General features: G+C 53.5%; 5 protein-coding genes across 5 annotated transcripts; 2 read left to right on the forward strand and 3 right to left on the reverse strand.

Moving 5' to 3' along the window:
* Window positions 1–1,156: 1,156 nt before the first annotated feature.
* PG986_009557 (sodium/calcium exchanger protein) lies at window positions 1,157–4,770 on the forward strand (the record flags this gene model as incomplete). The annotated part of the gene is made up of 3 exons (XM_066845779.1): window positions 1,157–1,322; window positions 1,434–4,276; window positions 4,333–4,770. 3 exons carry the CDS (start codon window positions 1,157–1,159, stop codon window positions 4,768–4,770), a joined length of 3,447 nt encoding a protein of 1,148 aa, XP_066698177.1.
* Window positions 4,771–7,468: 2,698 nt separating this feature from the next.
* PG986_009558 (cytidylyltransferase) lies at window positions 7,469–8,556 on the reverse strand (the record flags this gene model as incomplete). Its single annotated transcript, XM_066845780.1, has 2 exons — window positions 7,469–7,864; window positions 7,891–8,556. The coding sequence occupies 2 exons, from the start codon at window positions 8,554–8,556 to the stop codon at window positions 7,469–7,471; spliced, it is 1,062 nt and encodes a 353-aa protein (XP_066698178.1).
* Window positions 8,557–9,124: 568 nt separating this feature from the next.
* Window positions 9,125–10,220, reverse strand: PG986_009559 (uncharacterized protein; the record flags this gene model as incomplete). The annotated part of the gene is made up of 2 exons (XM_066845781.1): window positions 9,125–9,656; window positions 9,715–10,220. 2 exons carry the CDS (start codon window positions 10,218–10,220, stop codon window positions 9,125–9,127), a joined length of 1,038 nt encoding a protein of 345 aa, XP_066698179.1.
* Window positions 10,221–11,628: 1,408 nt separating this feature from the next.
* Window positions 11,629–14,445, forward strand: PG986_009560 (peptidase family M1; the record flags this gene model as incomplete). Its single annotated transcript, XM_066845782.1, has 4 exons — window positions 11,629–11,732; window positions 11,813–13,753; window positions 13,829–13,966; window positions 13,998–14,445. 4 exons carry the CDS (start codon window positions 11,629–11,631, stop codon window positions 14,443–14,445), a joined length of 2,631 nt encoding a protein of 876 aa, XP_066698180.1.
* A 656-nt stretch (window positions 14,446–15,101) lies between these two features.
* Window positions 15,102–16,680, reverse strand: PG986_009561 (uncharacterized protein; the record flags this gene model as incomplete). Its single annotated transcript, XM_066845783.1, has 5 exons — window positions 15,102–15,296; window positions 15,351–15,745; window positions 15,805–16,333; window positions 16,408–16,435; window positions 16,505–16,680. 5 exons carry the CDS (start codon window positions 16,678–16,680, stop codon window positions 15,102–15,104), a joined length of 1,323 nt encoding a protein of 440 aa, XP_066698181.1.
* Between the last annotated feature and the right edge of the window lie 250 nt (window positions 16,681–16,930).

The raw sequence follows: 16,930 nt of genomic DNA on the forward strand, positions 1-16,930 counted from the left end.
GTGCCCGAGCACCAGATGCACTGCAGTATTAGCATCCCATCGGGGTTTTCTGGTAGACGATGCCATGTACGCGATGGCCGATATGACTGGAACCTTGAGCACATACGGCCGCCTGGGTCAACGGCACCATCTGGGGAATTTCAATCTAGCAAAGTAAAATACCACGCAAGGCATCTTTCAATGCATCCACTTAAAAAGAGAATCCTCTTCGTAGTATGCATGCATCTTACCATAATGTCAGGACGGGATAGCGATGAACGGTGTAGAGGGCTTGATGGCTTAGACACTGGCCCAGATTAAGTATCCAGAATACTAAATCGGCGCATGTGTTTGGGGCATGGAAGCGCCCCGCCGAGTCCACCTCGAAGGGCCAAGAATAGACAGGGATCAAGCTGCATCGCAAACAGTTGCAGATGATACCCTTCCGCCGTAGATAAATCACGAGGAGCAGTTGCGATTCAGTCGGTCGAGAGGCCATGACAGCGCCGTCAGCAATGCCGTGCTGCCTGAGATCGGGTTCTACGCGCAATGCTACTGCCAAGATGGCGCATTTCGTAGGTACTGCTAGAAGGAAATGACAGACAGGCATTATAAAGGGCAGACAGACCGTTGGACGTACGGAAGAAAGAGCAGGCTTGGGTTTCTGTGTTGCCGTCTTGGCTCCCGCTATTCTGTAATCCTGTACCAACCTACATCCATCAATCTATCTTCTTTTCCCATAGCCAGCCCTCCAGTCCTTTCTCCCCAAGCCTGTACCAAACAAACATTGCTTACTTCCTATTACCCGGCCTTGACACCCCAAGCTTCACATCTTCCTGGTGTTGATTTGCTTCGTTTCTCATCCTATTATCCTGCGTTTCGACGCACCGGGACCAGGTACTGACTTTACGATCCTTGTCGATTGCAACGTACATATTCATTCCAAGCGGGGACCTACATATAAATAATCTCGTGTGGTTTTTTCCCCCTCCCGCTTTCCCTCCTCCCTCCCTTTCGGTTCCCCGTTGAATCGTTTGGCAAGACAGCCAGCCAAAGGCCTGTCTTACATTCCCCGGGGCTTGCTCCTGATAGCCGAGCTCTCGGCGGTTTGTTTACAGCCCCAGGCCTCGGGATTTCGCCTCGACACGACAGGACAGGACCAGAAACGCGGTTCATCATGGATCCACCTGCCCGCGACCTGGGCGACTCGGGTTCTCAGTCGCCTACCGATACTCGACCAAGCCACGCACGCACCGAACCTCCTTCGAGAGAAGACACTTTGATGTCCGAAAGTTATCAGTCTGGAGACACGGTGCGGAGGCGACCTGATGTCTCGTCGTATGGTATGTCGCGTCCCTAAACTCAATCTCCTGTAGCGCAACGATCCGAGTCAACAGGTCCCTGTGCATCTGATGTCATGTATGGGCTAACTGGATGCGATGCCACTTCTGCAGGGACTCTGCAAACCCCTCCCCCTGCTGGCAGCAGTGCATATTATGGGGGCGACACAACCTCCGTTAGCAATTCTGCTTCCGCTCACGATCGCGCACATACGAGGACCGGTGCCCAACAACCCTTACGCTCACCGATGCTGGGTCCAGAGCGTGGCAGAGCTCGTCCAAGGAAGCCTCCCATGCCGCGCCGCGCTTCTTCGAACACGCAGGCCCCTCACCGAGGAGGAGTATTTTCGACCGACGACGCTGTCGACGAGGTAGACGAGGAAGTTGCCGCAGAGAGGGCACAAAGCTACTCGGCGCCCCGACCACCTTACAATACAGACTCTGGCAGGCAAGCATCAACTATTCGACGACGTACCATGGCTGCCCCAGCCTTATCGCGAGTGCAGTCGACCAGAAGTGATGGAGCAGACGAAAGTGGCATAGAGGAACGCTTCGAGGAGGACCGGGATGCAAGTGAACATCCCTCAGCCGAAGGTGATCACCCCGATACGGAAGACGACGAGACGCCAGTCGACGATAGTAACGAGGACGACGATGACCTCAGCGACGCAGAGAGTTTTACTCTGAAGGATCGGCAGCAGGCCATCAACGAAACGCATCCGTTCGGTATTCGGTTATGGAAGCCCGCTTTGTACAAAAAGGACCGGTCTGTTCAGAAGACGGCAGAGGGTGACATCCATTCGTCACCAGGCGGCCACGTTAGTATCTGGCTGTTGTTCTTTAATTTGATATGGACACTTGCCTTCGGTTGGTGGATGGCCCTCATCGCTGCCCTTGGTGCGGTCGTATGCTTCCTGTTTGCGGCCACGCCCAGCGGGAGAGCATATGGACGTGTGCTATGGGGTTTGGCTGGCTACTTGGGCTATCCTTTCGGCAAATTTGTGCGACTGGAGCAAGATGAGGCGTATCTAGATGAGGATCAAGGAGAGGGAAGAAGCATCAGCGAATACGAGCAGTGGCAGAATGGCGATCTCGAGTATGGTCGACTCTTCTTCGGCCCAGAGAGCAGCCGGTCAATCATTGGCCGGTCTAGGAGAAGCATCGATTCGGAACCCAGTGAGACGGACAGCCTTCTTGGGCGGCATAGACACCATGCAGAAATCGAAGAGCAGGGTCGCCGCCTGAAGAGGCGCATGTTTGGTCGAGGCCAATGGAACATTGGCAGGGTCATCTTCTTTATCTTCTTCTACGGACTTATTGGCCCTTCGCTGATTATCGTCTCCGGCATTTGCTGGTTTTTGGTCTTCTGGATCCCAATGGGCAAGGTCACCATGCTCCTCTTTGATCATCTTAAGCGGCATCCTCTAGCACTATCTTTCGAGTCGGACATAACCCAGGCGCGCAACAATGATGGTGCCCACTCCTCTATTCTACTCTGCACCTACCGAGCAGTTGGCTCAAAATACTGGAAATATACCGTTGATGGTACCAACATCTTCCTCATCAACCTCATGGCTGTCGTTGTCTTCGTCATCTTCGACTGGCTTGTTCTTGAGGGCGTTTTGCACGTTGAGAACTTCATCACGTCGCCAGGCTTCCTTTTCGTGGCTGGCTTGTTGTCCATTATCCCATTGGCCTACTTCATTGGACAGGCAGTTGCGTCCATCTCTGCTCAGTCTTCCATGGGTCTTGGTGCCGCCATCAACGCCTTTTTCTCCACCATCGTCGAGGTCTTCCTCTACTGTGTAGCCCTCAACCAGGGCAAAGGGGCACTCGTCGAAGGTAGCATTATCGGAAGCATCTTCGCAGGTATTCTCTTTCTCCCCGGCCTCTCCATGTGCTTTGGTGCTATTAAACGCAAGACACAACGGTTCAATGCCAGGTCTGCAGGCGTCACCTCGACGATGCTTCTCTTCGCTGTCGTGGCTGCTTTTGGGCCTACTTTGTTCTACCAAATTTACGGCACGCACGAGCTCAGTTGCACGGAATGTGTCGACTACCGCCCGTCTATGGAAAGCAAAGACAAGGATCGAGATTGCCGTCGCTGCTATTTCTCTCAGACCCCGAAGGTTGACGATCGATTCTACCTCGAAGCGGTTCGGCCTTACTGTTATGCGGCTGCCACCTGCCTGTTCTTGTCCTATGTCACTGGGCTGTGGTTCACCCTGAGGACTCACGCTGCCGTTATCTGGAATACGGAGGTGGAGGAGAAGAAGAACGAGGAGCACCTTCATATGGCTCGCTTGTCTGAGCAGCACGGAACCGTCGACGCCACCGGAGCAGATATTCGAGACAGCAACCTCTACAAGCGTATCCTCGGACAGTCTTTGAGGCAAGTTGGGCTATCAGGCCAAGCAAGTGCCCACCATTCACGCCAACCTTCGGGGGTTCTTCCACCTAATAGTGCTATGCAGACCCCTCACATGGTGCCGCCCAAGACTCATGGCCACGGAGGCGACAACGAGAGCATTCGCTCCAATGTCCATGTGCCTGGCTTCTCTGAGCAAGAGAATAACAATCTCATCCGGGGTGTGACCGAACTCGCAGCCACTGCAGCCGCTATTGCCGCTCGCGATGCACGCCTTCCACGTCGCACCTCCGCCCTCGGCTCGAACGCTGGTAATACGGCCAGTTCACGCCCAGCGCCGCTGCGCAGTACTGGTTTCCCTGATCTGGAAGATGCGGCAGAGACCCCACAGGCACATGGTGGCCACGATGCACCGAATTGGAGTCGGATGAAGAGTGCGGTGATATTGATGGGAGCCACAGTTCTCTATGCCATTGTCGCCGAGATCCTTGTCGACACGGTGGATGTAGTGTTGCAAAACTTTGCTATTGACGAGAAGTTCCTTGGTATTACTCTGTTCGCCCTTGTCCCGAATACCACAGAGTTCTTGGTAAGATAATTACTCTCCTGCTTGTATATGATGACGCTGACTTTGCTTGTCACCAGAACGCCATCTCCTTCGCCATGAACGGCAACATTGCGCTCTCCATGGAAATCGGATCCGCATACGCCCTCCAAGTCTGCCTCCTTCAGATACCTGCTCTCGTCTTGTTCTCCGCTGTGTACCCTATCCTGCCGACGCTCGAAGATCCTGACATCGCCCACTACACTTTTAGTCTGTTGTTCCCCCAGTGGGACATGGTGACCGTCATCCTCTGCGTGTTTCTGCTCAGCTACGTGTATGGCGAAGGCAAGAGCAACTACTTCAAAGGAAGCATTCTCTTGTTGACGTATCTGGTTGTTATAACTGGCTTCTACTTTTCCGGCTATACAGATAACGCCTTTGACACAACTGCCAGCAGATTCGACACCTACGACGCTCAGTCAGGGGGCTGGACGACCTATAAAACCATTGGGCACAGCACCAAGGGGGTCGCATACTAGTGATGTTAGAAGGAGGCGTTGATGGATCATGATATTCAAACGAAGCAGTTGTGCTGCTCATCACTACGATGTAATTGTACGGAAAGGGCATCTGGTTATCCCATTAGGAGTATTGTTTAGTCGATTTTGGGCGTGCGGGACTCTTATCCCAGTAGAATACCTCTTATGTTGCGTTGCGTTGCTTTCCCTAGATTCCACCTTCGTTATCACTAATTACGAGGATGCTCATGATTTATAAATCCCATTCACGCAATAAAGTGTGGCATAGCCGTTGGGGTTTTATCCCATTCTCTACGTAGCTATGATAGCGGTTATCCTACGACTATGACAGCAACACGTCGATGATAGCGGTTGGCCAATGGATGGCAAATCGGCATGGAGTAACTACGAGGGAGTGCGGTTGAAGCCGGGTTCGAATACTGTTCACCCAGCCCGTTGCTACATACGAACCGGCTTGCGAAATTCTGATGATACCGATGTTGGTAAAAAGTCAACACTCCCCAGTCGTACGTACAAAAGTGATCTATTCACCCACGATATTGCGTGCCTACGAACATCCTGAGCCGGTCGCAGCAGGTAGATTACTTGCGCGTGGCTATGTAGTCAACTGGGTTGGTTACGTGACACATCTACCTTAATAATCAGCCACTTCCAATGCGCTTGTTAGTGTAGAAAAGGAGCGGCGAAGGGTCAGTTCAGTAAATGTTCCATAGTAGGTGGGAGGACTAGATCAGAGACTGGTCTCAAAATTCCATCAAGCATGGGTGGAATGCCATAACTGGTGAGAAGCAGGAAGCGATGCGCGATCAGTTCTTCCTTCAAAGTTCTGGCCTGAATTGGTCCAAGACAGTTTTGTACAAGGCAAGGTCCTCGACTGGCAGGACAAATGCCATCTCGGTTGTATCCCACATGCCATCATACGTCCGTAGCAACCCTTGGCACATCAGAATAAGTCATAGTCATGGAATGTCGAAACAATGACAAGCTGGCAGGCTGTACGTGGGGAAAATGTGAGGCAGTAGGGAATGACGAGAAATCTTCTTCCTCGCGGCCAAGGACGAGCCCTAGCAAGCAATGAAAAAGAGAATAAAAACGCGCCTGTCAGACGTCCACCACCGCCCACCCCGGCCACGCGCCCGAAGGCAGACCATGGCAAATCGGGGTTGAGATCATCACCACTCTCTATACAGCCGAGGCCTCGTGAAAGGCACATCGACCGCCCTCCTTGCGGAGGGGGCGAGAGTATCTGGAAACCTGGGAGGGTAACCATGGCAAAAAAGCCTCTTCACTCTAGGGCGGCAGGGATGTGAATCATCAACCAGGGTCGGATCTGTAGCTGTTTTGGAGAAAACAGAGATTGGGACAAAAACTATAGAAATGATTCTTTAGAGTATTGTCGACATGAAGAGAAAAAGAAAAAGAAATCCCAAGATAGAGGGAGGGAGGGCAGATATATATACCCTTCCAGCTGGGGCCCTGTGGGGTCGCCAGATCAGCCGCTCCATAAGCCCGGTAGGGGACGGGAGCAACCCAGGTGAAAAATTCGGGTTTCCTAATAAGCCCTTTTCCGCGCCATTCTCTTTTTCCATTGGCCAGAAAAGGCAGCGGCAGGCACCAGGGCTCCTCCCGCCTGGTGTGATCTGGCAGGGCATTAATCTGATTGGCCCAAATCAACTCGACTTTTCAACAGTAGTGGTTTTTTTTTCTCGCCCTACGCACCTTCCAGCCTTCCAGTGGCTGCAGGTGTTTGATAGGAAAATCTGCCTCAGTTGGACTTCATTGGTAAACAGGTTCCATTCAATACAAGGTGCTGCCTGGCTCACCGAATGTCTGGACCGAGGTCCCTGAGGATCCTACGTAGTGAATGGACTTGTGAATACTTGCAGATAGTGCTATCATGGCTGAGCTTGGGCATGATGCATTCTCTGCAGCAAGCAGTAGGGCTTTGTGAAGAGCATGTGAACCTGCATGATTTCGCTATGTGCTATGGATCATCATACATCTCGACATAACTTGGATGTCCTTTTAGGTCAAACAGGTGATGCGTGCCTGCCTGCATGTGGGCTTCCAATATCTTGCTTTAGTGCCATGCTGAACAGCCTCCTCATTTGAGAGCAAGATAGTCGCCGCGCATCATGACGGGCAAGAAATGCCATCATCCGTGTAAAGTAGGAAGCCGAAATCTACGCAGTCTTCTTGCTGAATACGTCCTCGAACCTTCTTGGTGTCCTGTCTTGCTGTATACCCCAGTTTTTCGTTATCCCGAATATATACATGAAGTGACAGAGCTTAAGGTCGTACACCAAGGCGATACCCAGCAGTGGCATGTCTCTGGTGGCAGTGAAGTAGGTACTCAGCACAGATAGGCTGACGTTGACCAGCAATTTTCATCTTTGCCGTCATCTTTTTTTTTTTCTCCGACTTGGCAGGTTGGCTATCTATGTAAAGGTTTATTGTGTGACAAAGTCAACAGCTGTCGATGGTGTGCCCTGTCTAGAGACCTGGATCAAGGAAGCGCTTGCTTGGGTCTCTTGGTACCATATATGTAAAAACATTAATACCAAGTGGTAAACAAAACCTCGAAATCAATTGGGTTGCTGGAAGGTTATACAGACTCTTCACGCATTATCTCATGAATCATTGGTTGCACGCTCCGCCGCCGTAAGCCCTGGATGCATGTACGCAAATACATATCCTTTCAACCCTCTTCCTTGTACAGCCCCTGTGTCTTCACCCACTCGCCGACCCCGTCACTGACGAGCCGCCGCAGTGCTTGCCAGTCCTCGCTCTGTACGGCGTCCCGAACCTTGGTACTGCTGATGACGTCCTCGCCCTTCCCCTCCCGCCGGCCTTCCACCATTTCGACCTTGTCCGCCCACTCCCGCCTCCCGCCCATCGCCTCGAGCTTGCCGTCCCGCAGCCCCGCCAGGTACGCCCGCTGATCCGCGGCGGTGCCCCAGTCCGCGTCCGTCCGCATGGTGACTCGCAGCCGCGACTGCGACAGGAACGGGTCCAGCGCCTGCCGCATCGTGTCGTTGGGGTAGTACTTGGCGTCGAGGATGCGGATCAGCGTGTCGAAACCCGTCAGGTACATCTGCTCCATCATCACTTCCCCCCGGCGGTGGCGGCGGCTCCGCTGTAGAACTCGCTTGTGGCGATGGCGTTGCTCTTGGAGTGGAAGTAGGGCTCCGTCGTGACCGCGATATCCACCACGCCCTCTTCCTCGGCCCCTGCACCCATACTGCTGCCCGTATCTGGCACGGCGGCTTGGCGATGAAGATGACCGTTCCTCTGGCTCCGGGCCGCCGAGAGCAGATCCTGCGCGAACACGTACATCATGGCCAGCCTCTGGGGAAACGCCGCGGGCTTGGGTGCCTTGTCCGCGTTGTTGATCGCAAGCAGCAGCAGGACGCGCGAGTCTCGCGGGGTGTTATTCTGCTGCTGCTGCTTCGGCTGGTCCGCCAGCGCCGATAGGGCCATGCGTTGGTGCGCCAGCGTGGGCGGGTTGAAGGACGAGTCCAACACCACCAGCGCCCTGGGCGCTTGCTTCGGCTGGATGGGTGCTGCTACTTGGGTGTCATTGTCACTGCGGTTGGTGGCGATGGCGATGGCGGAGGCGGAGGCGGAGGCAGAGGCGGAGGGCGAAGAGACAGAGCACAGTACGGTGAAGGTCGTCCCGGATAGCTGAAACGTCTTCAGGGCTTGGGTAAAGTAGGACACCAGGTTCGATGGCAGCTGACACGGCGATCTCATGGTTTCCGTGTCGATTGCATCAGATGCCGACATCTCGATATTTCTCTCTTCTTGAAGCAGACGTTGTTGGGATGGATGGATGTTGACGGAAACGCTTCAAGCGGTCCCAGCAGAGCGCGGGAATTGGAGATTCGATCCCGGGATGCGGAGAACGGCCGGGGTTCCACCCAGACACCCCTCCGACACCTCAGGCCACCTCCTATTCCAAGGATTGTAATTCAACACACATAACATAGGTAGTCGTGCCACAACAGATAAGAAGAAAGGATATTCACTTCGGTATGAGTAATAGTCGGTAGCATGCGGCAAAAGGTATGTAGGTACGACCAAGCCGCAATGTTGGTATTGCTTGGTAGCGACGTGTGGTACGGCGGCACAAACCATGACATAAATCGAAGGAAACATGTTGTAGATGATATATTGCTGCTTTGCTACTGCTCATTGTGAATTTGGACAAGGCTTTTGGGGGATCTTCACTCTTCGTCCTGTAGCAGCCTTCCCTACAATGCAAAAAGGGTATCAGAATCACCACACTAATCGTACAGTTGCCCATGCAATCGTCGGTTCATGCATAATGCAACGCCAGTTTCCAGAGTGCCATTTAGCGAATCTCTGGCTCTCTCATGAAGTATGGTATGGTCAGCCCTCCATCACCAGGGACGAACTTCTTTGCTGTAGGTTTACGGCCCGCGTCTTGATCATGCCCATCACCATTTCGCCGGCCCATTCGGCCTCCATAGTCGTCAATGGCCTCGGCCATGTCCTCGACGGGATTGTTTTCGGCCGTGGTGGCACTATCATCCAGAGCATAGACTTTGATCCCGCGAATATGCGTGTCCTTGCCGTTCTGGTGGTTCTCGAGCACTATGATTCGGATGAAGAAACAGCACAACGAGTTCCCGTCTTTGCCGCCACCGGCGCCAGCAATGGGGACATCAATCCATCCCTTAGGCGTGTTAAGCTCCATCGTGTTGAACGGAATGGTCAGATGTGGGGCAGTGCCGGCGGTAATCTGGATCTTGGTAGGCGTGTAACTTTCATCGAGCTCGTAGTCCAGAAATAGTCGCAGGGCGCGAATCTCCACGCGCTTGATGAAGTGAATATTCAGACGGTGTGGTTGAGGGCCGTCAGATCTGATGGGCGATCAGCAACTGCACCCCAGTTCAGTTCGGCAAAAGAAAATCAACTTACTGCCAAAACAGATTGATATCATCGTCGCGGAGCTCTCGGACACCGCAGCCTGGTTTGTAGCTGCTGACAGTGAAGCTGGCAAGGTTACTGATCTCCTTCAGGCCTACCGCCGCGGCATTAAAGGGCAGCTCGTCCTCCTGTGCTTCTTCGTCGTCTTCTCCTTCCTCGCCCTCTTCCTCGTCAGCATTGGCATCAGCCCCTTCGCCATTCTCGTCGAGATCACGGTCCAGATCCTCTGCCTCTTCGCTACCATCCTCGTTTCCGGAATCTTCAAAATCCTCGTCAGTATGGTCAGAGCCCTCGGGTGAGTGGGGAATATTCTCTTTGTTGTCGTCATCAAAGTATTGCAATCGAGGAACCAAGCCCGCCAAACGAAGTCGTTCATATTCAGCAGGATCCGATGGGTTCCAGTTGTCCTGGTACACCCTCACATCCTCAGGCTGCTGCTGTCTGGCGGACGCTGGCAGAGGCAGAGATGTTCCCCGAGGACGTGATATTGACGACATCTTCAATGTGTTCAAAGGAGCATGGTGAAAAAATCGTAAAAGAGTTGAAACACCCCATTGAATGGCAGCCAGGTGGGTGAGATGTGATCGCCCAAATAGATTGGCCGCGTTGGGAGTCTTGGACTTGACAAAAGAGAATAGGAACGCAGGTGAAGGATATGTGTCACTGACCTTGGCCGGTTTGTTCCCATCTTGGAGGCAAAGTAGCAGACGGATCGGACGGGGCAAGTTGATTCCACGGGTTACTGCCAGGTTGACGAGAAGACTGCAAAGAAGGCTGGTCAAGACGAGACGCGCCGAAGAGCTGTCGGCGACTGTCCATTTTGGCTCTTTTCTCTGCTGTGGTCTATCTATTTGGGACCAGACCAGACCACACCCAGCAAAAGCGATATCGTCCGGCGCACAGCTCGCAATATCTGGCGTGTGATGCAGGATTACTTATAGGGATTTCGCGAGTTCAGGAGCCCAGGCGCGATGTAAGTCAGGAAGTGTGTAGGAAAAGCTTCGCCATGAGCGGTTCGGGTCCAGCTCGTCAGCTAACAGCCATCCAGGAAATCGAATTGAAGTAATAGGGCTGGAGGAGGAGGCACAATGTGAGACGACGGGGCATAGGCACGCACATCAATACATCTAGCTGCAACCAGAGATATCAATACGTGCTTCAAAGTCGGGCATGTACTATACTCATGGGTTTGGTGCGATGTGACGTTGCTCTGCATTGGGCTTGATTGGACGGCTGGACGTTGTCCTGGGGGCAAGGTCCCGCATATCGAAATCCTTCCTACCTTCCCGTTCACTAGAGCTAGCCCCAGCCGACTTGCTTCTGGCCGCATACAGTAGCACCGACATCCTGCATCAATGGATTTTTATATCGACGACAACTACGAGCTTCCATACCTGGAATCAATTTAACACTTGGAAGACCTGACAATTACATACTTTGCATAGATCAGCCATCTTGGCCCTGGAGGGAATCCGATGCACATTATGTAGCCTCGCTTTATGCGCGAAGCTGCATTTTCCAGGGACTTATTTAGCATCAGTTGATTGGATAAAGTGGACGGTTACGTTTTCTGTTGCCCGCCAAAAGTGCGACATGCAGCGACCGAGGGGTACGTTCGGTTTCCTGAGGGGTAAAACCGCCCTCTCGACATTAGCCCGCTCACCACCATTGGGTACTATTCGTGCTCTTCATCAACGTCCGCCAATACCGCTCAGCCGGCAATCCATTTCCACTGTAGTACCTGCCTATTGCAGTCACACCTCGCGGGCTTTGATTCGCGCCAAGCCCTCGTCCAAACTCCCCTACCCGTCGTCTTCGGTCTTGGGCTCTGCTGCGGCTATATCTCGACGACCTTTCTCCATCTCAACGAGGGCTCAGTGTTCTCCCATTATTCCCTCTTCCATCATGACGGACCGGGATACCTTGCCCACGGTCATCAAGCCGTCTCACTATGGCCTGTCTCTATTTGCCCTGGATTTCAAAAACTGGACTTACCAGGGAAAAGTTGTGTAAGTAGATGGTACTGTTTGTGTTTGGCTCATACACCAAGCACTGCCGTCTGTTTCCTCCTTTGCTGATCATTCGCTAGTATCGATGTAGAAGTCCTGGAGGCGACCAAGGATGTTGTCATCAACGCCTTGGAGCTCAAGCTCTCATCGGCCAAGTTGACCGTCACGCACACCAAGGCCACGCAAACTTTGGAGACCTCCAACTTCAGCTACGATGAGAAGAAACAACGTGCTACCTTGAGTTTCGACCAAGAGATTCCCCCCACCAGCACAGCCTCCCTCGAGATAGCTTTTGAGGGCACCTTGAATAACGACATGGCTGGCTTCTACAGGAGCAAGTACAAGCCTGTGGTACCTGCAGCTGCTTCGGTGCCCAGGGATGACCAGTTCCACTACATGCTCAGTACTCAGTTCGAGGCCTGTGACGCTCGCCGTGCATTCCCTTGTTTCGACGAACCTCGTCTCAAGGCTACCTTTGACTTTGACATCGAGGTACCCGAGGACCAGGTGGCACTGTCCAACATGCCTGTTAAGAGCGTCACCAAGACCAGCGAAGGTCTCCAGCAGGTTGCTTTCGAACGGACCCCAGTAATGAGCACCTATCTTCTGGCTTGGGCTCTGGGTGATTTCGAGTATGTTGAAAGCCACACCGAGCGCCGCTACAATGGCAAACAGATCCCAGTCCGGGTCTACACTACTCGAGGTCTCAAGGAACAGGGCCGATGGGCTCTGGAGCATGCTCCCAAGACGATTGACTTATTCTCGGAGGCCTTCGATATTGACTATCCTCTCCCCAAGGCCGATCTTCTTGCAGTTCACGAATTCACCCACGGAGCCATGGAGAACTGGGGACTCGTCACTTACAGGACCACTGCAGTTCTGTTTGACGAGAAAACCTCGGACGCGGCCTACAAGGTGCGGATTGCCTATGTCGTGGCACACGAACTTGCTCACCAATGGTTCGGAAACCTCGTAACGATGGACTGGTGGGACGAGCTGTGGTTGAACGAAAGCTTTGCTACATGGGTAGGATGGTATGCTGTCAACGAGTTCCACCCCGACTGGAATGTCTGGGCCAAATATGTCGGCGATGGAATGGAGTCAGCTTTCCAACTTGACTCGATCCGTGCCTCCCACCCTATCTATGTCCCGGTGCAGGACGCCCTTGACGTGAACCAGATCTTTGACGCAATCAGCTACTTCAAGGGTTGTTCGACGCTGAGAATGTTGGCAAACCATGTGGGAGAAAAACAGTTCTTGAAGGGTGTATCCATCTATCTCAAGAAACACGCCTATGGCAATGCCAAGACAGAAGCACTGTGGGCTGGATTGGCTGAGGCTACTGGGACCGATGTGGCCTCATTGATGTCCAACTGGATCCAGAAGATTGGGTTCCCGCTGCTGACCGTAGCCGAGGAGCCGGGCCAGATCAGTGTGAGACAATCGCGATTCTTGTCCACTGGAGACGTGAAGCCTGAGGAGGACGAGACAACTTGGTGGGTACCTGTTGGCTTGCAGGGCAAGACCGGTACTCAGGAGGTACAGAGTCTTGCTCTTACCACCAAGGAGGAGACAATTCGAGACGTCGATGACGAGTTCTATAAGCTGAACCACAATGGATTTGGCTTTTACCGGACAAACTACCCACCGGCTCGATTGGCGAAGCTCGGCACCCAACTGGATAAGCTTACTATCGAGGACAAGGTAGCTACACTTGGCTCGGCAAGAGATCTTGCTTCTGCTGGTTATGGCACGACCCCTGCTCTATTGGCATTCCTTCAAGGATTCGGTGCCGAGACGAGCCAGATCGTGTGGAACCAGGCATTGAACACTCTTGGGTCCGTCAAGTCTGTCTTCAGTGATAACGAGGAGATTAAGAAGGGCCTGGAGAACTTCACCCTGAAACTCATCAACGATGCCGTTGAGAGGGTTGGATGGGAGCCCGCCTCTGGAGAGGATTTCCTTACAGGTTTGCTGCGAAAGCGACTCCTGTTGACAGCTGTGGTTAATGGCCACCCGAAGTAAGTCGTACTCCAGCGCTGTAATGTGGCGCGACGTTTTTCATTGTGATACATGCTAACATGAGTCGAATGAAGGGTATTGGAGAAAGCGACACAGTTGTTCGAAGCATGGCGAAAGGAAGGGCTAGTCCTGAGTCCCGATCTGCGTAGCGTCGTCTACCGTGCTGGCGTTAAACACTCCCCAGCCGAGGCTTTCGAGGCTTTGAAGAAGGAGTGGGGAGACCACTGCCTCGGTTGACGGCAGAGAGATGTGCCTTTCTTCCATCGGGCACATTGGTGATGTCGAGATCCTCAAGAACCAGGCTATCCCCTTCCTGTTCAACTTGTCGCCTCCGGCCGCCGCTGCCGACTCCATTCCCAGCGGCGACATGCACTACCTGAGCACCGCGCTGGCCGGCAACGCCAAGGGCCGCGCCATCCAGTGGCAGTTCATGAAGGAGAACTGGGAGCAGGTCACCACCAAGATGGCCAACCCGGTGGTGCTGGACCGCTTCGTTCGCCTCTCGCTCAAGAAGTTCACCGACGCCAAGTACCTCGACGAGATCGACGCCTTCTTCAAGGACAAGGACACCGCCGCCTTCGACCGCTCGCTCGAGCAGGTCAAGGACGCCATCCGCGGACGCGCTGCGTACCGCCAGAGAGATGCCGAGGTGCTGAAGGAGTTCCTCGGGGCTAACGGATACTTGTCCTAGACGGGGAATAAGAGAATTACTTAATTGGGCATTGTGGACACCGGCTGATGATCCTAGTCTTGTCAGATCGTTGTAGCTTCAGTCGCGTTTATTGAATCGATTTGATTCTACCACCGTGATAACGTGATAGGCTTATGCCTAGCTTCGATTTTCCCCGCTTGGTTGACTGTAGATTTGGTTTCCCTCATTTCGCCATTGACCCGATGGGCCCGGTAACTCGACTAGTTTTCAAGGATCATTACCAGGGTCGAAAAGCTTACTACCTTGGGAAACACGGGGGCAAAACACGACGATGAAACAATACCGCACCAATACCATGCTGTAAGTCAACAAGCAGATGTCCATGCACAAGAATGATCCGAGTCCACAAGGTTTGGTTGATACCGGTACGACACAGTGGTGATATTACATTTAGCTACCAAATTCCTGGAATGGATAGATTCCAGACCAATCCTTGCTAGCGATTTGATCAGAACCATCCCCGTCCTATTCTGGTGCCAAGGCCGGAGGTTCGCATGGGGATAGACCCCCCCTATCAAGAAGCTCATTATTCTTCTCGGGATGTTATGCTTACCGGTTCTACCAGTTAACTCTGGTGCAACCAACTTGCGGAGGACCCGCTGTTATCACGGCCAGTGGAACTTGTGGAGGTTTATCTATGATGATGGCTTTCCACCGCCACGTCGATCGTTGTAGCGACCTCGTCCACGGCCGCCTTCGCCTCGGCCGCGACCACGATATTCACCCCGTCCTCCTCGGCGTCCGCCGCGATGCTCGCCACCTTCACCGTGGCCTCGAGGCCGGTTGCGCTGGACCGATTGGAAACCGTCATCTGCTTGAGCGGCAATGGTCTAGTTTGCACGTTAGTCTTGAACAATACCGGCTATTCAATCAGGGGTATTTACCTCGGGCGGGTTCTCGGGCTGGTCATCAGCCCATGACTGGACAGGACCAGAGGCTGCGGGTGTAGCAGTCAAGCCGGTGTCCGTCTCGGTAGGGTCTCGGGGCACCTTGACCCAGTCTTCCTGCGAAGCACTCATATCATTGGTGTTATCCCATTGAGATTCTGCTGCAGCGTTCGCGGCATCATCGCTGATGCTGGCATTGGGAATGCCCTCGCTGTGCCCATTGGCCAAAGGAGATGAAGTCTCGGTGGCGTCGATTTCGGTGAGACCGGCATGGGTCACGGTAGGATCGGATACCGGAGCGTCGGCCGTGGCTTCGGTGGATTCGGTAGCAGGCTCCTCAGCGGCAGCGAAGACCTGAACGTGCGCGACAGACGCGGCCTTGACCTGGGCGACTATCCACGTGTTAGTAACGGAAAGCGAGAAAGGAAGGCATCACTGCCCAAAGACGTACATGACGTTTGAAGCTCGTCACCACTGACGCTTCTGGTCTTCTCTTCAGAACCCTCGATCAGCTTCATCATAGTGGCAACGGCATTCTCATCGCCCGAGTAGACGTTCAGTAAGACACCCTCCAGAGCCATGTTCTCGTCGGCAGTGGCATCGGCATCTTCGGATCGTCTGGCGGCAGCCAATCGCAGGAATTGGGTGAGGACCAGCAGGCTGTCATGCTGCACTTTCTTGACGTCGGCAGCAGCCTTTTCGGTGGCGGCTACCAGGGCATCGGCCTTTTCCTTCTCCAGTCTCTCTGTCAAGTCCTTTTCGACCTTGGCCTTGTCCGCCGCGCTCTTTGTTCGGTACTCCTCGTCTACCTTCTTGTATTGGGCGAGCTGCTCCTCCACTTGGGCGAGCTGGGACTGGAGCTGAGGCTTCTTGAGCACTTGGGATTTTTGGTCGGCGTTGATGATCTTAGCAGCGACCAGCTCCTCAAGGGACTTGTCTTTGTGCTGCTCGATCAGTGCATGCGTCTTGGTGACATTGGACTTGAGGGCCGCGAGTTAGCATGGACCTGACGGGTGTCCAGAGCGTTGGTAGAAATAGGTGTGGGGTGACTTACGATCTTCTTGTTGATGTTGCGGATATTCCTGTAAGGCCAGCGAGTCAGTTTCCAAGGCCACCTACCAGAAAACTTGACCAAACCAGACCAGACTTACTTCTGCAGCTCACGAACATAAGGGCTCTCGTTGGTGTCGTCACCAGACACGGAAATGGGGGCGGAGGCACTCGGAGCAGGAGAATCGGTGCGCTGAGCGGCGGCGGCGGCCTTCTTCTTCTTGGCGGACTTGGACTCAGTGGGAGTCACAGGGTTCTGCAGGGCGGAAGAAGGCATTGTGGAATATTTTCTCGAGGAGTTCTTGGTCGAGGTAGGAGGCAGTGGGTGTGTTGCTTCTTGGGTGCAAGACGTGTACACAACCGTTTGTTCTGGGTGGCGGGTGGGCCGAGCTGGCAAGGCGACGGTTGCGGCTGGGGATTTGGATCGCAAACCGAAGGTGGCGTGCCTAGGTAGAGGATTACCTAGAGTTGTATTGAGGGGATAGTGTCACAACAGGAGAGTTGCTCTGAAAATACTAGGACTTGCG

This window comes from Apiospora aurea (genome assembly GCF_038362705.1).
Source record: "Apiospora aurea strain CBS 24483 chromosome Unknown utg000006l_segment0_segment0, whole genome shotgun sequence".
NCBI lineage: Eukaryota > Fungi > Ascomycota > Sordariomycetes > Amphisphaeriales > Apiosporaceae > Apiospora > Apiospora aurea.